The sequence below is a fragment of the Oculina patagonica genome, chromosome 3, assembly GCF_052425735.1.
Source record: "Oculina patagonica isolate OP01 chromosome 3, crgOcupat, whole genome shotgun sequence".
Classification (NCBI taxonomy): Eukaryota; Metazoa; Cnidaria; class Anthozoa; order Scleractinia; family Oculinidae; genus Oculina; species Oculina patagonica.
The window spans coordinates 26,745,130-26,766,368 of NC_135760.1; the positions used below are offsets into that span (position 1 = coordinate 26,745,130).

The 21,239-nt window shown below is 38.6% G+C and overlaps 3 protein-coding genes across 3 annotated transcripts; 2 read left to right on the plus strand and 1 right to left on the minus strand.

The window, feature by feature from the left end:
• The first annotated feature begins 509 nt into the window (after nt 1–509).
• LOC144647312 (uncharacterized) lies at nt 510–6,917 on the plus strand. The gene is made up of 5 exons (XM_078507092.1): nt 510–852; nt 2,605–2,675; nt 3,237–3,343; nt 4,275–4,384; nt 5,060–6,917. Exons 1-5 carry the CDS (start codon nt 649–651, stop codon nt 5,579–5,581), a joined length of 1,014 nt encoding a protein of 337 aa, XP_078363218.1. The 5' UTR covers nt 510–648; the 3' UTR covers nt 5,582–6,917.
• A 1,300-nt stretch (nt 6,918–8,217) lies between these two features.
• On the plus strand, nt 8,218–10,482 carry LOC144647311 (heat shock protein 70 A1-like). Its single transcript, XM_078507091.1, has one exon. The coding sequence runs from the start codon at nt 8,297–8,299 to the stop codon at nt 10,193–10,195; it is 1,899 nt and encodes a 632-aa protein (XP_078363217.1). The 5' UTR covers nt 8,218–8,296; the 3' UTR covers nt 10,196–10,482.
• Nucleotides 10,483–13,093: 2,611 nt separating this feature from the next.
• On the minus strand, nt 13,094–15,571 carry LOC144647599 (putative skeletal organic matrix protein 1). The gene is made up of 3 exons (XM_078507381.1): nt 14,867–15,571; nt 14,004–14,129; nt 13,094–13,414 (listed from the first exon to the last, which is right to left on the minus strand). Exons 1-3 carry the CDS (start codon nt 15,569–15,571, stop codon nt 13,094–13,096), a joined length of 1,152 nt encoding a protein of 383 aa, XP_078363507.1.
• Between the last annotated feature and the right edge of the window lie 5,668 nt (nt 15,572–21,239).

Here is a 21,239-nt window from a genome sequence, read left to right on the forward strand (position 1 = left end):
TTGTGCCAAAAAGGGTTTTGCTAGACCGTCAGAATAAACACCATAAAAATAAAAGGTACAGAACTTTTATGTCCAGCGAACCGTGAACGTTTCGCAACATTCCGTCTTGCCACTGTCGGCTTTGTAAAAAATAATTTTTTTTCGTTTAGTTTAATTCGGTTTCCAACGCAAAAGCCTTGAAATTGAAGCTTAAGTCTCGAAACAATCGTACCAAGTTTCTGTGAGCTTCTGTAGTCTTCTTTTTGACATTTCAAACTTTGATGACGGAAGCCTCGGCTTGGAAACGTTTCCGCGGGCGGATGTTTTGATTCCTGAGTCCCGAATCAATGCAAACGGTGGAAACGTTTTTGATTTTTTTTTCCCGCAATTTTTTCTTTATGCGTTCCGGGTTTCAGTATTCCGGCGTTCCGGCATTCCAGCGTTCCTTCGTTCCCGCTTTTAGCACAAACCCAGTTCAGCCAATCACAACACTTCGTTCATGGCGGGAACATTTGGCGGTACACTTTGTGACCCCTTTGTCGGCGATTCGTCTGAGTGCTAGTGATAAAAGCGATTTGTTTACAGTTATTTCATGTGCTTCGCGTCTTTTTGCCAGTTTGAAAACCACTTGCTTCCCGACCAGATTGGTGATCGATTTTCGTCTGCGACATGGAAGAGCAATATGTCGCTTTGCTCCAGAAGATTGTGGCTGAAAATGCTCGTCTCAGAGAAGCGATAGAAGCGCGAGACAACGAACAGCGGCAGATGCTTGAAGACCTTGCTTCCAAAATAGAGGGCTCTAATTCAGGAGCCGGGCAGGAAAGATCGAGTAGGAAAAGAAGGAGAAAGATCTCTATTCCACAGCATTGCCGTGTAAGTATAATTACATGTATTTCTGTTTGTTTGTTCTGACAGAAGTATATCACAGGTGATATGCTTCTGGTTCTGATCAATATTGTTACCACAAGACTGATGACTGCATGTATTGACTCGCTGATAGGCGATTGACTTTAATTGGGGAAACTGTAAGATCCCTGTTTTCTTTGCTCCTTTAATTTAGTTTGATGTAAAAGAGAATGCCAAGAAGAAGAAACAGGAGATGAAAATTCACACATCTCAACACAGGGAGACCACAACAGTTGAGGCATTGAATGAATTTATTTAGTATATACTAAAAGAGTGGATAGCGTTTTTGGCGTGCGCTGATTGGCTACTCAAACTACGAATATCCTTTGCTATTAAAAACTAGCAATGGTATATTGCAATTCCTGAGTTTTGATTGGTTGACAGAGAATGATATATGAGCTCATATACCATTGGCCGCAAAATGATAGCCGATTCACATCAGCGAAAACAGCTGGAGTGCTCAAATATTGCAATTCTTAGGGCGTTTTAAATAAAACAATTATTCCACTCGCGCTTGTTGCATATGAGATCATTATAGCCAATTCGGCGCTATGCACCTCGTTGCCTATCTACCATTTCATATCCATTGCGCGCTCGTGGAATAATTGTTAATCATTATTCAACACATGCACGTGCTGCCCATATATGGTCAAAATGTTAACGCTATCTGTCATCCTTACATATCATATTCAGATATCCTGCGATATACATAGGTTGCGAAGATTCGTCCGAAATTTTGTAAAGCGGTGCATAATTACAGTTTTTCTATCTGCAAATGGTGTTTCGTTGACAATTTGTTTTTGTTGTTGTGGTCTCCCTGTGATCTTACACATCACAATAGCGTTATTGCACTGACCATGCCCAGTAAATCTTTGTGTTCTTGCAACGTTTGACAAGGAAAAGGCCAGGGTCTCTGTTAACGACATTATAATTTGTTGGGGAGTGAGCATCACACTTCATGAAATTTCAAAGTCAGTTCATGTAAACTTGGATCCTTTGTTACTTTCGTTCTGTTCTGTGCTTGTGTGGCAGTCATAAAATAATAGATTGTTTGCATACCTGTGCAAAGACTTCTGGCAGTTGTAGTAAAAATAGCTATAGCGTAAAGTTGTGCTTTTAAATTTCCTGCATTTCACCACTTTGAACTACATGAGGTCAGTGTGTTGCCGCTATTGTTAGAAAACAGAGATTCTTTTGTATGAGACAATTTGGCAATGCAGTCTGACGTCATAAACTTCAAATTGGAAGCGCAGGGGAAATTTACAGTAAAAGCCATAATCTTTTCCCTTTATGGTTGTAATTAAATGTATTTTTCCCTTGTCCGATACAATTTGTAATTAAGGAAGTATATCAAACCACTCAATGTATGTTTGGGAATTTGTTTTGGATAATTCAGAGATGAAGAACCCTTGCTGGCCCACTTGATGTATAAATTATTATTGTGTAGCTCTGACAAAACTCTAGTTACTTTCTATGTACAGTTTATGTGCTGACAACAATGATGCTTTCTTTGGGTCTCAATGCCAAAACCCAGCAGGGGCACATTTTCTGGTTCCCATCACACAACTTCTGTTGCTGTATACTCTTTGGGCAACTAGAAATACAGCTACATGTACATGTGCATAGTAAGCCAAAGACTTCATCTAAAATTTTGCAGGAAATTTTAAGTTTTATTGTTTTCCTTACATGTACTTTTACAATGTACCTATTTTTTTACAGCAAGACTTCAGAAAGATGTACAAAGCCCTTAAACAGAATGAAGCTTTTGAAGGCTTTAAGTTGGATGAGAGGTAATGGCCTTTTAAAATATCTACATGTACAACTTATCCCAGGGGGGTACTTGCAGTATACATGGCAGGGGGGGGGGGTGTCCGACGGAGCTTCATATTGGGAACCCAAAAAAATACCAGAGCCTGAAATTTTACACCCAAAAAAATACCTGGCATCAAAACTTTCTACCCCAAAAAGTACAAGACCTAGCACCTTGATACTGATTTATTCCATCAAACAGACTTTAAGACCTAAAAAAATACATGACAGATCTCTTGACCCAAAAAAATACTGAGGGTGTAAATTTTCAACCCAAAAAAGTATGTCGGACCTCCCCGTCATGTATACTGCAAGTACCCCCCTGGGAAACTTATGAGTATAAGTCCAAATGCTGAGTCACGTGAAAAACATATACTTACATTTTATTGTTTGCTTGGAGAAAAACATGCTGTTCATGAGAAGACCTGGTGTACGGAAGGCCGTGGGTTTGACTTACAGTTAGATCTTAATTTTTACTTTGTAGGACATTGATGACTGTTACAAACCTAACCATGAAAGTAATGATTACAACTTTTTTTTAGCTTCTTAGCTGAGGCCAACCAGGATGCCACCAAAACAGTCATTGAAGCAGTCGTGGCTGAACATGGTGGAAGTGATAAATGCCCCTGGTCTGTGGCTGAAATGAAAGGTTGGTAATTAAACTTGTAGTTGTCTTTGTTTACTAGTGCTGCCGAGAAAGATTAATGAACAATTTTACCTGTCCTGATGATATACGAGATACAGTATTGTATGAAAAAGCAGAGACTGATATCAATGATAAAGGTGTTTACACCTTTTAAGAGTTTTTGAGAAAATATCAGAAAAATCCAAAAGGACAAAGGACAACAATGAATAAAAATCAATAATGTGGATCATTTTTGATTTCATTGATTGGTTACTTACATGTAAAAGTTTAGTGGAGCTTCTCAATGAAAAATCAAGACCATATCACAGCATGCAAAGAGTAAGTGTCTGCCTGAGTAAGTGTACAGTAAGTGAACTTAATCCTTCACTTTCCTGACAAGGGGTATAGAATGGTAATTTCGAGACTTTGCAAAACTGTGAGATCCTGGTTTTAAAATCCCAAACCGAGACTCTACTTCTAAAAAACTGAGACTGTAAAGTGTGGAGATTTCAAGGTACCGTAATGGTACTGATTAAGTTCTTAGCTGTTGCCTTTAAAGCTCATAGCTAAGAATAAGTGGAGTGCCAATGACTATCTACAGCGATGTATATTTGCTGAGTCTCTTAGCTTAAATGTTTGGCTAGTTTCCCACTTATTATGTGCCGTGTTGGTTATTTACCGCTTCTAACAGTAATATAGTCAGCGTCTGTATTTCAATTTAAGCTAAATTTGCCCTCCAGAATATAATATTTAATATAATTATAGCTTAATTTCGAGTACAAGATTCCGAGATCCAAATTATTAAAATTTGAGACTCCAAGACAAGTAAAAATGCAATTTCTCAAAATGAATACAGAAGGAAATTTAAAATACTTGTCAAAGGGTCCAAAGGGTCCTCCCATTTCAAAATACATACCTGTACACAAATACCAATGGTACATCATTCGCTTCTAAGGTGCTGCTACCACTTACTTAAAAAGTCTGTGTGATGCTTCTGCGAGGGAAAAAAAAGGCAAGGTAGAGGCTCACAAAAATATTTGCAGGAAGCAAGGAAGAATGAGAGAAGTAAGATGTTTTCATGATGACAGATACAACTCAGATACCTCACTGTACTGTAAATAAAGTAGTCGTTTATTTCGTGTTACTGTGTACAAACAGTATTTACATGTACAACTCTTGATGCAATGCATACATGTATTTATGGTTGTCCTACATGTAAATGGGGGAGGAGCTTTTTACAATCCCATCAATTTAAACAACAAATATATAAGTAAAATACTCCAATACTCCAAATATATAAGTAAAATACAACCCTCCAAGTTTATTTTTTTCGTTAGTGGCCATTTGGCCACCAACTGCTCAAGTTTGGTCGCCAATGAAAAATTTTAGTCGCTAAATTAAGCTCACGCTTTCAATCCTTCTTCTCAATTTTAGTTGCCAGGCTGGCGACTTCATTTAAAATTTAGTCACCAGCTCCAAAATTTTAGTCGTCATGGTGACTAAAATGGTCTTAACTTGGAGGGTTGCTATATTCTAATTATTGAAGAAGAAATAAGAAATCATGTGCCTTTTAAGTAGGTGAATATGTTGTGGTTCAAATTTTATTTTCCTTTGATTTTGGGTATGGTGAATGAGTTTTAAACAAAGAAAAACAAAATTTGAACCAAGGATGAAACTGAAACAAAACAAATAATTATTTCATTAATTAACCTGTTGTATAATTATGCTTTGATTGCCTAGAAAATTCAAAGGAGGCTTTCGACCTTAAGGACTATGCCATGGTCTGAGGAGAGGAAGGCTGCTATCGAAATGGCTGTGGGAAGCACTTCCTACACCAGCTCAGATGAGTCAGACTTTTCTGAGGATGAAAACAGTGAAAGGGTCCTTTCTGGGTATCTTGTGAAGAAGTTGCCATGGGAAAGGAAAACATTGACGAAAGCTAAAAAAGATCTTGATGATGCATACAAGAAAAGCCTTAAACCAAGGGCAAGGGTGAACCTGGTGACAAGACGGGTTCATCCAAGGCCATCAACACGGTGCCCACCGACTGATGTTCTGGAATGGGCAGTCAGGGTTCAAGAGCCAACACCCTCCTCTGACACCAAACCAGCTGCAGCCTTCCTCCAGTGCCCGGATTGTGACAATTTCTACGCATACCCCATCTCCAAGGATAGCAAGTCCTTCCCCTCACACCCTTCTTCCACCATCCTCAGCAACAGCCCACAGCATGTGTCCTCAGACAATGGCAAACCTGTCTTGTAGCACAACAGTTGCTCCATCAATCCACCCGTGATTGTTCTTCAAGAATGACAACTTTGTTCCACAGCACAAGTTCCTCAACGACTGAAACTCCATCCACCCGCACTCATCCTCCATCTACATGTACCAGTGCCCATCCTTCAACAATGATGACTCCACCCAGCAGTACCCATTTTCCGACAATGGAAAGCTTATCCTCCGGTGCACTTCCTTCAGCAACCTGTTCCCTTATGCCAGATTACAGTTCAACTTCAAGAACTTCGAAAACGAATAAATCCTTAAAATCAAAGAAGGACAATGCCCATAGGCGTAATGCCTCACCAGAGTATTAGTTCCTAGAGCAACGTTTCCTTTCCTTTTTTATTTTTATTTTTTACCAGTTTCAAAAGATGTGTCAATAAGTTTTTCAATTTTAGGAGATTTAATAACATGGTTTTCAATCTTGTTGATTATTCTGTTACATGTGATATTTTGTACAATAACGTTTTCAAATTCAAATATAAGAACAAGGTTTTTGAGTTTCAGTTTTCAAGTGATATAAAAGGTTTTACGAGGGGGGTGAATAGGTTTGCCGATCGACCGATTTAGCCTTAAAAAGCGTGCGGATTGTGGATTTTTGCAAAATATTGAGCGGATTCGCGAATTTCGAAAATACAGCGGATTGTGGATTAGCTGAGAATTTTGGAGTGGATTTTGGACTTTTCATTTCAGGAAGTTCGGATCGTGGATACTAAACGACGTTCGGTTCACTTTGGTCGGTCTTCGACGGTATGTTGGCGGAATTGTCGCAAAAAAGCAATGAAAAGGAACTTCTTGAAAAATTGGCATGAAAACAACATTTACCGGTACTCTCCGTTAGAGTGAAAGTATACCACACAAAGTTTTCAAGTAATGTGGATTCGGATTTGAACGAAAATAGTGACAGATTGACGGATTTAGCCAAAAAATAGCACAGATCGGCGGATTTGCATACCCCTATTCGCCCCCTAGCCTTCTTTTACTAAAGAGTTCTGTTGGCATGTTGTTTCACCAGTTTATTATGGTGTCAGAACATGGTTTTCAATTTTCTATTCTTGTTACAGTTCAAGTTATATTAGAGCAAGGGTTTCAATTAATTGATATATAAACAAGAAAATTATTTTTTTCCAATTCATGTGTTTCTGTTAACAATGTTTTTAAGTGATATCATAACAAGCCTTTCAATTTTGTATTTTCTATTAGACTTATTTTCAAGTAATACCGGTAGTAGAGCAAGGTTTTCAGAATATTTATATCACACTATTTTGAACTGATTTAAGGTCAAATTTTACAATTTTTTTTATTAAATGACATGTAGAGAGGTTTTATAATTATAGAGCAAATTTTGAACAAGACAATTCTAGATTGAACATCTATTTTATCCTCTTTTTTTGTGGGGGTCTCTCATCTCGTGGCAATTCAATCCACATAATTATGAGTCCTTAACGGTGTCCATAGGGCAGCTGTACCCAAACATTCTTTCAACTTTACGCCAATGGGCCCAGGGCTGCAAGTAACAATCGGTCATCGGACATTCTCTATTTTCCAGTTGCCCATAATACACTTTGTTTGCCCCCCAAATTTTGCACAAACTATTGTTTTCAAATTCTCTTGGGGTGACTGCATATTTCCAAAACAATAGTTTATACAAAACTTGGGGGGCAAACAAAGTGCACTATGGGCAATTGGAAAATAGAGAATTGGCCGAACAAAAATTGTTTATGTCCGACGAAATCCCAAGTGTGGTCGGACATGATATCCAGACAATTTTTTGATCGTAAATCATTTTACCGCAACAATGAAAAAAAATCAACCTTTTGTTTTTAGTGATGTCCGACCAAAATTTGTCCAACCAAGATGGTGTCTTAGTAGGACATTTGTCCTTTCAAGTGAAAAAAAATTATTTGCAGCCCTGCGCCAAAAATGCGTGTAAATCTGGCTTAAAGACGCACAGCGCTAACGTCCTCATAAAATCCAGCGATCGAGGCAACATGTCCAGCGCGAGACTCTAGGAACTCGTGTGTGTGAAGCCCTTCCTGAGATACAGGGATACGGCGCGCGAGACATTCCTTGTTCATAAAATTTGTCTGCTCTCGAATCGTCAGCAACGACAAAACCAGCCTCTGCAGGCGGATTGAGGCGTCATACCATGGACAAGAGGAGAAGTACAATCAATGTTGTATATAGAGGATAGATAGATGACATGAACTAATATTCCAAGCACCCAATATAACTTTTAAAAAATAATCCTTAAAATTTTAAGGACAACATCGCCGCCATATTTAATTCAAAGTATAGCATAGCCGCTGGGCAAAGTGGCTCCAAAAAGGCCGAGAGAGATTGGTGCCCACAGAAATTTCGCGAAAGCTCGAGAAGCGCGTGGATTGCGCGAGTTCCCAAAACGTGAACATTCTACTAGATTCTAGCAATGCCCAGAATGGTGTAGAATCGACTAAATGTTCTAGAACACGAATTCTAGAAAACTCTGGATATTTCTTACCGAAAATATAAGCAATTTTATTGGTGGATCTCGATCAGAATGAAGTCAGCACTTTTTTATTTTTAGAAATCTGATGTAATGTGTTTTTGGAAAGGGGGTATAAATACAGGCCCGTTTCACAACACAGTCAAATTTTGCCTAACTAAAAGTTTACTCAGCAAGAAGAAAGACAAAAAGAATTTCATCAGAAGCAGCTGAAGATGCCAGTCAAGTTAGCTCCCGCAATCGGAATCGACCTTGGAACAACTTATTCCTGTGTTGGTGTATTTCAACATGGCAAAGTTGAAATCATCGCCAACGACCAAGGAAACCGAACGACTCCCAGCTATGTCGCCTTCACTGAGACGGAACGTTTGATCGGCGACGCTGCCAAGAATCAAGCAACGCTAAACCCAAGCAACACGATCTTTGATGCCAAGAGACTGATCGGCCGTAAGTTTGACGACCCCGCAGTACAATCAGACAGAAAAAACTGGCCTTTCCAAGTCATTAGTGAGGCTGGGAAACCTAAACTCCGCGTACAGACCAAGGGAGCGTTAAAAACTTTTACCCCAGAGGAAATCAGCTCCATGGTTCTGACCAAGATGAAAGAGACAGCTGAAGCTTACTTAGGTGAGACAGTCAAGGATGCAGTGATCACAGTACCAGCTTACTTCAACGATTCTCAGCGACAAGCCACAAAAGACGCTGGACTGATAGCAGGGCTGAATGTCAAGAGAATCATCAATGAACCCACCGCTGCCGCCCTCGCTTACGGCTTGGAGAAGAACCTCAGCGGAGAAAAGAACGTGTTGATTTTCGACCTCGGTGGGGGAACTTTTGACGTCTCTGTGCTGACCATAGATGAAGGATCGTTATTTGAAGTACGCTCCACGGCTGGCAACACACATCTCGGCGGTGAAGATTTCGACAATCGCCTCGTGGATCATTTCGTGCAAGAATTCAAGCGCAAGTTCAAGAAAGACCTCAAAGGTAACGCGAGAGCCTTGCGTCGCCTGAGGACCGCTTGTGAAAGAGCCAAGAGAACCCTGTCATCTAGTACACAGGCCAATATAGAGATCGACTCACTGTCTGACGGAATTGACTTCTACTCCAAGATTACCCGCGCGAAATTTGAAGAACTTTGTATAGATCTCTTCCGTTCATGCCTGGAACCAGTGGAAAACGCACTAAAAGATTCAAAGCTTGACAAATCACAAATCCACGAAGTAGTTCTGGTCGGAGGCTCTACAAGAATCCCAAAAGTGCAGCAACTGCTAGAAGACTTCTTCAATGGCAAACAGTTGAGCAAGTCAATCAACCCAGATGAGGCCGTGGCATATGGGGCAGCAATCCAGGCAGCAATTTTATCCGGTGACCAGAGTTCCGAGATCAAAGATGTCTTATTGCTCGATGTTACACCGCTAAGCCTCGGGATTGAAACCGCTGGCGGAGTGATGACCAATCTAATCGAACGCAATGCGCGAATTCCAGCAAACGCTTCAAAAGAGTTCACAACCTACTCAGATAATCAACCAGCAGTCAACATTCAAGTATTTGAAGGCGAGCGGGTCATGACTAAAAACAACAATCTACTGGGACGATTTGATCTGACTGGAATCCCCCCTGCCCCGCGCGGCGTGCCAAAGATTGAAGTCACTCTCGACATCGATGCTAACGGGATCTTGAACGTTTCCGCCAAGGATAAGAGCACAGGAAAAACCAACACTATTACTATCACCAACGACAAGGGGAGGCTGTCTAAAGCGGACATCGATCGCATGGTAGCTGAAGCTGAAAAGTACAAGGAAGAAGACGAGAAGCAGCGTGAGACCATCGCTGCGAGAAACAGCTTGGAGAATTATGCCTACAGCGTCAAACAAACAGTACAAGATCCAAACGTTGAGAACAAGCTGAATTCTGACGACATGGAGACGGTGAAGAGCAAGGCCCAAGAAGTGATCGATTGGTTAGACAGGAATTCAATGGCAGACAAAGAAGAATATCAAGAAAAGGAGAAAGACCTGCAAAGAGTGTGTTCGCCAATCATGAGCAAGTTACATGGACAGCAGCAGACAGGCAGCACTTGCGATGGACCCACAGTTGAAGAAGTTGATTAACTGTAAAATTTGGACTTTTACATGCAAAGTTTAAAGTAAGAAAGTAGTTTGTAAGCGAGAATTTCAAGCGCATGTATTGTTTCTTTTACGTGCTTTTCGTAAGATTATATTTTATCAAAGTATTTGCAATAACAAAGTAAGTAACAAGCTGAGAATTTTAAGCACACATGTAAAATGATTTTTTTTTTGACGTTTTACATATCCCCAGTTGTTAAGTAGGATTGTATTTTAGTTACACCTTGGAGTGTCCGCAGTGTTAACGCTAAATAAAGATTTCTGATACCTAAGTTCACGCTCTGATTCACGCCTGCATTATGCTTTTATGTCGTTTGAATAACGTCCGCCAAGTTTTTCCAGGTTAGGGAAGACCCAAACATGGATGAAAGGTTGTCCCTGATAGGAGTGTTACCCTCACCCCGAGCCGGCCATCTTTTACCGCATTTTATGATAAAAGTTGTGTTCCTGCTGACAGAGTCAAAACTTGGTCCTTCCGAATTCGTGCATGCTCTATATGTCCCTGATATGCGAGTCAAACATATCCAAAGTTGAAAAAGAAAACAGAAACACTCTTCTCGATATAAACAGGTCCTAAGTTGAACTTGAGTTTGCAGGGTTCAGGCAAAACTAAAATGTGTCCTTTTTTGGCCGCCGCTTTCTCTCTAAGTTTACCCGGCTTCCTTGGAAGCATTTTTACCCTCGTTTTCCCTTAGCAGAAGGCCCACCATTACCTCACATCCTAAAGAGAATTGTGGTAGTCCCGCGAGGCTGGCAAATCGCAAAAATTGCGAAAATAAAATAGAGATGGGTACAAACATAACTAAAAATAAACCAATTTAAAGCAAACATGCAAGAAAACAATAAGTCACTCAAAATGACGGAAGTAACTAAAATAACATGTTGCATACAATTTTTTTGCTACAAGTTTGTTACGTTTTGCAAGCTTGCAATTTCCTGAACCCAATGCAAAGTATTGCTTTTTTCAAGGGTGTAGTAAGTGATAAGTTTAAAAAAGCTGCCTTTATACAGTTCATCGACCAATTCTAATACAAGCATCGATGTAACCTCGGTCATACGTTCTTTTAGGCAATCACGCTGTCTTTCGTCAAAAGCCAAAATAGGGTCTGCAATTTTTCAAAGCAGGGAAGTGTCAAATGGCGCATCCGCCCTGTTTATTTAAAAAAGAACACTTTCAGTTTCAGAAAGGGATAGCGCAACTTTAATTGAATCATAAAGGTACGCAAAACAATAAATAATTTTTTTGGTAGGCTTTATTCAAAATCACACCCAATCTTACAAATACAACATCTCTTTGATATGGACCTCCTCTAGTCCCCTTAAGACTACAGGTGTTACAAAGTCATTTCATGCTCTCTCCAGAGATCGTAATACAACCTTCTCCGTGAATTCGGCCTTTTTATCTTTTTTTATTTTTTTTCATCATCCACACATGATGAGTAGCTTCAGCTCAGTTTTTTTAGCGATAGAGTATGACTGAAACATACGTAACTGGTATAGCTGCTCGCCAAGCTTATAACCAATTTTTTGCTCGTTCGTTTATTGTTTTCTTTTTAGTTTTGTTTTTTGTTGTTGTTTTTTTACGTAACATATTGTTGCACACTAACATGTACCTGAAGTAAACTGTCGTGTCATTTGCCAGTGACAAACCCCCGATGTAGTACCGGTGAAAAATAAATTTCTTTCCAAACGAGTTCACCAATAGCGAAGCGCGTGAGTGACGTCACGACTCAGACAAGACTCAGAAAAACAAACCGAAATGATGGCGGACAATTTTCCTAAAACACTTTCTAAAGCTGGTGTTCCTAAAACACTTTCTAAAACAGCTGGTGTTCCTAAAACACTTTCAAAAAGCGAAAACTTCGCCTAGATTCCTTCTCTTTCTCTCAGAACACGCTGATGTTTTTTGAGCCTCGTGGGGGTTATATTCGCAAGTTTACTTCAAGGACACGTAAGAACAGTTCTATAGCAGACACACACACACACATGCTTACTAGGATTCTTTCACTCTAAAAGGTTACAAACAAAGAGAAGGGCAAGTTGTTTACTTTGGGTCTGGATTGGCCGGATTTGACGGAGAATTGGTCAAAATATTAATTGTCAACTAATAAATGACGCCTTTTTAATCTGATAACTGAGATGTGTCCTTATAGCTGGGAAATGAACTGAAACTTCCACCACAAACAGACGCATACTAAATTGGAAGTTTCCTTTTCTCGTAGATCTCGAAGGAAAAAAATTTATACTTTCCACGGTGCCGTCGGAAGTAAAAAATTGTAGAAGAGGTGTTCTTATAATGTTGCTCTTTCTTATTATTCATCGATGCAGCAAGAGGGGAAAAATGAAAAAATACTTATTTTGACCAAATGTATTGAACTAAATGTATTTCTAGCTACTTATTTTGACCAAATGTATTGATCTAAATGTATTTCTAGCTAATTGTCGTTAAAAGAGCTACGTTAAATTCTAAACTATTGAGGAGGACAGTTGATAATCTGCCGTAATCATAATCAACCTTATTCTTCAGTTAAATGTTTTTACCGTGATGTGATCATGGAATCGAAGGGATAAACAAAACATATTGACACGCATTCACACACACACACACACACACACACACACATCATTTTTGTATAGAGGTGAATAGGTGTTCAGTCACCTCTCTTTATGGATGGACCATTATTTTTCTCAGTGAAGGTGCGCTGGTAAATACGAGATAAAATCACATTCCTACTCAAAAGCTAGGATTTGGCATCAAAAGTCACGCAAAGGGGCAGAACCAGAAAAATATATATTCAGAGCATCAGCTAGCTGTGCCCATCATCACCTTTAGATCCTTACACCCCCTCAAAAAAATAATGGTCCTTTCATAATAGGGATGACCTAGATTGGGCACTTGCTGATGATCTCCCATTTCTTTTTAATAGCAGACGAAGTTCCGAATGATTTTATTGTCTTCTTTTTAGTCCATTTCCACTTCCAAGAAGACCAGCTCCAATACCTCGTCTGATAGTAAATACGAGCACTTAACTTCAAAGCTGTCAAGTCACAGGAAACGTCCAAGCACCACTCCCCTTCTTTGTATGACAACGTCGCGGGAAGCGCCAGTTCAACCAATGTACCACTTCCATCTATACCACCCTTGGCAAGGAAGATTGAAGCATAGCCATCGATGCTTGCCGTAACGTCCGCATAAGGTTCGACCTGATAGAGATTAAACAGTGTGAGCGTCAACATTATACTGTAAAACATGCACTGCGAAACAGCCATGATAATCTTGTTGTTTCAAGGTCTTAAAAAGATTCATCGACTTTCAAGTCTGTGGATTAACATTTGATCTTGTACAGCATTACATATTTACTTTATTTTCTCGATTAAACTCCCAGGTATTTATTACAACATTGGCCTGGTGGACCCGGTGTTTATCTTTTTATACCTCGAAAAAAGACTTGAGGGGCTTATCTACAATTCCACCTTGGAGATCCTGCGAGAAAAACAGTTTGCGCCTTACTTGAATTATACTTGGACGACATCAATTCGTCACAAAAAATACACCAGTATTTGTGATTAATGTCTCCCCTGCAGTATATAGATGTGGGTTTTGACTTCGCGGATTCCAAAATCTTTTAGCTGTACTCTGCATTTCAGCAGCATTGATTAACTCACACAATATTGTATTTTTATGGACAGCGGATTCCAGATTCTGGCAGATTGATTGGCAAGAGAAACTTCAACTTAGGTCTTTAAAAAAACATTCAAGCCTAGTGACAACGGCTCACACATGCTTAATTACCTTTAAACCAATCTTTGGAGGATTAACAGAAATCTGGTCAGGAGGGAAGCTTAACGTAACACCGACAGTGAGATCCAGGCTGAAATCAACGCCCAACCACAGCACAAATACATAGAAGCCATAGCTCTGAGGAGTGACAAGCACAACATCATTAATACAGTATTTTTCAAATAATCACCCCCCCCCCCCGAACATAAGCCCTCCCAAAAGCACCCCCCAAAATATCGGAAGTACAAAGTCTTCCGATAATAAGCCCCTCCAAATATAAAGCCTATATTAACGATTACCTAAGCTGTTAAAGAAAGATAGGAGAGCATATTGTTTTCTATTTTATGTTGCTTCACACAATTTTTCACACGCAACATTGCTTCAACATATAAACTCAAACACTCAGTTGTACTGCAAAATTTCTTACGACAATAAAAGCACCCCCTCCCTTCCTCCCCGAAAATAATCCCACCAAAAAATTTCTTTGAACAATATAAGACCTGGTCGTTTTATTGGATTTTACGATTTGACAGCTGATGATATACTAAAAGCTGCAGAGTTGTATCTGTTATAGGTATCTGGTATTAGGTATTTTGCAACAAAAACTAACAAATTTAAAAAAACATTCTGAAAACATGTTCTGATTAAAACATGGTTGACTCTCCCACTGAAACTTCGATGGAAACATGTGCATTAGGGGGTTGACAGTAACTGTATGCTCGTAATTTTAAGTATTATGTTTCTTGATGTGAACCTCAAGAAAGAGACTGCGGCTGTTATGCTTTATGAACTAAGTATGGTAGCCAGAAACACTATTCTTGAAAATTAATCATTTTAAGTACTAGAGGTATTTTAGTCGGAAGATAACAACTTACGATTGTTTTTCCCTTCGTGAATTCCCTTGTAATGACCTCGCCGCTTGTTAGGTCTCGTCCTTGGAAGCTTTCGAAGAAGATTTTTTTCCAACCGCTAGAACCAATTTTGATATAAAAGCCAACTTCTACCTCCTGAGAGTAGGGTTCCAGGTACACGCGACCTTCTCCTTGCACATTTATTCCAACCACCTTCTTCTTGAACACCTTAAATTTTTCTCTCAATGATGGCAAGTTGCTTGCTTGACTCCATGCTTCTTCTACATCTCCCGCTGCTCTTCGGAACTGGCGTTTAGCAGAAAGGGATGATGAATTTGTCGAATTGTGCAGTTCGCCATAATAGGAGCCGTTATTCGGAGACATTTGACTTGAATTAGATGGAGTCGAACCGAAATTATCATTGTCATTATCATCATCATCATCATCATCATCATCATCATCATCGCTAACAGCCGTGGATTTTGGAACAACTAGTTTCACAAATAAGTGGAAAGTAATAGTTTCCGATTCTTTTTTCCCGAAGTAGAATGAGTTGGTTTGATCAATAAGCGAAACTTGGCTAAATAAGTGTATTTTCATAGCGGTAATATCGAAACCATCTTTAGTATGAATTGGTTCTCCAAAGTTCAGCTGTTCAGACAAGTACGCGCGGCTTTCTGTAACCATCCCGTTGCTCTTGTTAATTAAGGCAAAATCAGAATATTCCATGTCTACATCAATTTCAGATGAGACATTGAGGAGATCTTTACGATTAAAAGATTTGTTTATGAAAACTATGTTTTTATCGGATGTGTTCGCTTTTCTGTGTATGTTTACGTCTCCTGGGAGTATAGGCGACTTTTCAGGGTTTAGTTGTGAACCTGAAGGCAATTTCTGTCCATCCACGTCTTCATAAAGATCACGTTTTAAGGCTGGCAGAAGCTGATCCAGGATGCCGTACACGTAATGAACGAATTCTGCTTCCGTTTGACGGTTTCCATAGAGTTCAAATGGTTCATTGCTTTGTCTGAAAAAAACAACAATTACATATAGCATTGACGCGTTTTTTTTCTAGTTTCAAAAATGGAATAACAGCTCGCCATCGAAGGGATACAGGGATTGTTTTAGACCTACTGGGAACGGAGAGTGGAAGGGATTCAGAAGCCCGCCTGCTGTAACTTAAAAAAAACTGCTTCTGCTATAGTCGCTAAATTAACACAGGATGGTGTACTCTTCAATTCCAATTACTAAACATTATGCTTCTTTCATCAGTATTTCCATCAAGTTTGAATGTATAACCACAAAACTTAACAGCTACGTATTTGATAACTGATGTCTACTAACACATTGACATATTTTAGATCATCCATCTTGAATTCTTTAAATTGTTTTTTTTTTTATTTAGTAAAATAACTTACAAAATGAAGAATCTGAAGTGAAATGTAAAAGTTTTTTGCCTATGGTAGAACGTTTTACTATACGAAAAAATTAAAGAGAAAAAATACATAAATTTTGAAATCAGTTGAAAAAATCACTCTTCAGAGGCACAAAATGCAAAGGAAAAAAAAATAAATGACTAAATTTAATTCAATTGTCAATGTATTAGCACTGTTGTGTTAGTCGAGGACACAGTAAATAAACAAACAAATATACAGTTGCCTGATGCTACTACGCTTATCATAAAAACAAACATTTTATACTGCCTTGCAAAGGAAATTAAAAATAAGTCACACACTGTGTACTCTACAAAACTCCACTCAAGTTTTTTACTCTTGTTAAAGGCTACAGATTTTATGAAAAAGTTCCATTTGCAGACAAATTTCAGGTGTACCCCGGCTTTAATAAGAATATTAAATAAACAGAAATATTTATCAAGAATTGGTGTTCGACCTCTGAACTTGAGATTATTTTTTATCATCAATATTTTCCTTTTTCTATGCATATTAAACCTCCATTGCGTGTTTCAGATTACTTTGGGGCCAAAAATATAGCAAAAAAGCCGTGCCAGCCGCCAGCAGAGTATTAACTGTTTTAGAGCCAAAATAATAATTTGTAGAGTACACAACAGGTTGTAAACTAATTTTAAGATATATTAAAAAGCATTTTAAAACAACTAAAAGTCGAAAACCTATAGGACTCGTTATAGCATCAATACATGTTAACCAGAAAATGATGAATGTTGACATTGGGGATAAATTGTTTTCTTCCCACTGCTACAAAGTTAACTGATTGCTCTGCTCTAAGAACTATGTCTTAGGGACTACCACACTCCATGTTTCTAACAGCATATATAACTGAGAGCCTCGGTGGTTTACAAGCTGAGAAACATTTAAACTTTAACTGACAACAGAAAAAAAATCCGAAATTTTACTGACATATTGTGTCTTAGGGCCGAATCGCACTAGCGGACAAGTTTTAAATGTCATAACATTTTTTACAAAAAAAAATTGTCGCGACAAGTCAGAGACATTTTGAAGAAAACAAAAGGTGTAATTATTAGTACAATAGCTCTGCACGTGCTTCTGCCATCCCTGTACATTTCTCAGCACGGCCGTCTTGGGCAAACATCAAATATGCAGTACAACGCGGTAAAAAAATCTAAAACAATTGGCATTTAAAGTACGCGTTCTCATGCAGTAGAATAATGAGTCGTCTCAAGATAACTTTTTCTTTTCTCATTCTAACATTTGGCCGAAACACTTCACTTATAAATATGCTTTGCCTCTCGCGAAAAGATTTTGCGGCTGGATTACGATAGTGAGAGCCACATCACGGTGCATACTATCCCAACAACTTTTGAGTGCGTGTTGTTTTTCGGTGCAATTTGGGCCAAACACAATAGCCAATCAACAACGTATTGTTATCTAGCATTACGAGGGGCATGGGAATGCGACTTGTCATGAAAAGTCCTGCCTTGAGGCAGGACTTCGGCCCCTTTGATGATTTGTCCGTTTTGACAAAATTTGCCCTTGTCCAACAAGTCGTTCGCACTTGTTTTTGCAATTGTTTGACAACATCTATCGCGCGTGCAACGCGGACCAATCATAAGACAACTGCTTCTTTGTTTTCCTGAAATGTTGGACAAGTTCTAGGTCTCAAAAAACGCTATCGCACTTGTTTTCTGTGACAAGTGACACGTTAATGATGAAATCAATCAATTGTTACAAAATTTGTCCGCTAGTGCGATTCGGCCCTTACCGACAACTTACAAAAAGTGAATTAAAGACAAAACCTCGACTGACAAATGGTCAAACCTTTAACCACAACTGACCCACATATTGAATTAAAACACGCAACATTAACTGAGATATATTACAAGTATACCACAAGTATACTATACCTTGACGAAATGTGAAGTCTCACCAGGAAGTACTCTGCATGCCCCTTTGCTTTCTGATTCAAACCTTGAACATTGATGTTTCCATCCGCGAAAGTGATGTTGATTTTCGTAAGGAACCAATACTCGTCTGAAGTCTTGTTAAGGACCCGGAAAGAGACTATGACATGGATGTTACCTGCGGCAATAAATACGTTAGTTAAATGATTTAGCATTTTGCTAAAAAAATAGATAACATGGAGAGTTTAATAGATAGATAAAAATAAAAAGATTAAGAAAAATGAAAAATGATTAACAGTATTAAAAGAAAATAGATAGATGGATAATTCTCAAAGAGCAAAACAGTTTTTAAATTAATTTTGGAAGGTATATCCCGTTTTGGTATTTAAAAATCCACTTCCCCTTTAACTTGATCAGTTCAAAACTCATTCGTGAACCGATTGCTGTACATGTGTAACGGAAGTCTTGTCAAATAAGGGCCTGTTTACAAGCAGGTAGGGTAACCCTAGGTGCTAGGGTCGATAGCCCGGGTTACAAGCAAAATTCGCAGGTAGGGTAACCCTACTTAGACATTCCTATCAACAAAGAAACTGTATCACCCACTCGTAATTTATTTTTGCCCTAAAAGGGACATTTTTTAAACTATGGAAGTCTGCAGAAAGTCCCAACTTTGAACTAGATTGCAAAAATGCAATCCACGGATTTTACAAAACCCGCGGAAAATTCGATCTTCATGAAGGGAATTTGTTTTAGTAAAATGTTCGATTTTTATACTTGAGGCTTTTCTGATTTCTCCTGTAATTTAAAATTGCCCAGTGACCATTCACACAATGATTTAGTTCATCCTGGGGAATTTAAAATTTTGATTCGTTTGTCAACAGAAACATCCCATAATTTCCGAATCGAAGTGAAATCTTTCAAAATGTATATCTTCACATCGCGAGCTTAGAAATAAACTGCAAATATTAATGTATTTTGTTTTCCTTATTGTCAGAAGGTGACTGCGGTTTAATAGCTTGATAAGTAAAACATTTAATATTAAGTCGACAAAGAGACCAGCCAATTCTAGAAGAAGGAAAAAACTAGCCAGTTCGAAAAAGCTTTACATGAGGATAGGGCAGAAAAATGTAAGGGATTGCACGAAACATAAGTTTCAAGTAAAGGCATTCACAATACAATTGTTAAAACAGAAGTTGACTTACTTTTCTGTACAGTTCCTCTTTCTATTTCTATGTTCTGATCCACGCGATACGTCAGGGTTTCGCCCTCTTCAAGCTTGACTTCTGCCAGCCTAGTTGGAGTAGTTTTTCTCAGGACGAAAAACGAAGTCACAGAAACCACGGCACCCAGAAACAAAACCAATGCCAAGACACCAATAATAGCGATCTTAGTTTTCCGAGAGGAACGCTTCTCAGCTAAAGCTTTGGTATCACTGAAGTCCACCTTCGGCTCGGGATCCATGGCGCAGCTTTAGAACGCTCAGTTATAGAGCGCGGAGAGTTAGAACCTCTATAAAACCTCTACTTAAATACCATTCCACACACCAAAAAAATTGCCTTGAGGCTGATTTTTCAAAAGGAAAACCACACCTTGTTCCACGATTCTGCATTTGAACAACTGCTTTTCGTTTTCTTGAGTAGCTGAACAAGTACTTTGTTTATCAACTTTTTAACAAGGAAAAACTTAGTGCTGCCGCAACTGCAAACTATCAATTAGTACATTTGCCGAATTCAAAGAAAGATTTTTAACAAATTGACTTTACATTTACATCATTAATAAGTGCCTCTGCCACTTGTTTCAGAAAATTTGAAATTTTACTTTTTACCACTAACTTACTTTCTTCGCGAAAGAGAAAGAAGCCAAACTTTTCGGGGGATGTTCTTTTCTTAAAGTAAAGATACTGAAAGCTCGCAGCTTTATAGAATCGGAAATGGTAAATGAGAAGCGGCGAAAAAGACAACAGGAAATATTTCGAACAGTATATCTCGTAGAGTATAGATACTCTGCATGTTTACTGAAATTCTCGTAAAAAGAAAAACAAGAAACATAAGTTTGGGCCGCAAACACAAACGCAGACAAAAACCTTAATCTTTACTACATCTGAAATCATTCAACTGACAATTCATTTAAATTATGGGCCCAGCCAGAGAAACTTCTGAAACTTTGTAGTCTACTGAACGTTTATGTTCGCCTTTTTTCCAGTACGGAGAAAGGTTAAGTCGATCCACAAAACTAACAAACGTTATTTCGATCGCTTACAATAGTTTTAAAATATTAAAAAACAGGTTAGTTCTACAATTAACTAACGATATTTGAAACTTGTACAATAATTTTAAAACATGTCCCAGAATGGCCACGTCAAACCGTTTCCTTTCTGCATGATCGCATAATTGAACAATGAATAGCTTCAATTCTCTTCAATTCAATTGTAATGTATTTCATAGTAGTACGTTATGTCTTCCTGTTTACAAACCTAAACTTGTTTGATCAAATCTTTCCCCTTATGATAGCATTCTAGTTTAGTAGTGGGACAAAGTAAGTGTACCTCTACTACACAGAAGAATATTCAACTATCAAATTTAGGCTTCTTGCGTCGATAGCAGGGTCACGCGACATAGCGTGCTCTTGGCCGCCCCAATCGGTGATTTCAGCTTTTCCGTTATTGTTCCTGGTTAACAAACAGTTACTAATTACATCTTCCCGTTGCCATTAAGTCTCGTCCTTCAATAACTTCCCGTTTTAGTTTCCGCTCACGAAGGCCTAACAAATGAATTCAAAACAATTATAGTCATTTTTCCCGCGTCGCATAAACATTAAACGTACAGCTATTTTTTTTTCCTGGCAACGAACAATTCAGCAACACCCTTTTAATCACTTTATCTGAGTCAGATAAATTTCAAGTTGCAAAGCTTGTAATTATAATCTATTCATCGGCACGGATCGCCATAAACTTCTTTTCATGTGACGCACATCAAGTTACTGTCCAATCATTGTTCATTTTCTTTATTCTCATTACCTTTCTCCTCGACAATGTACTGTTATTGTAAAGAGAAATTAGCT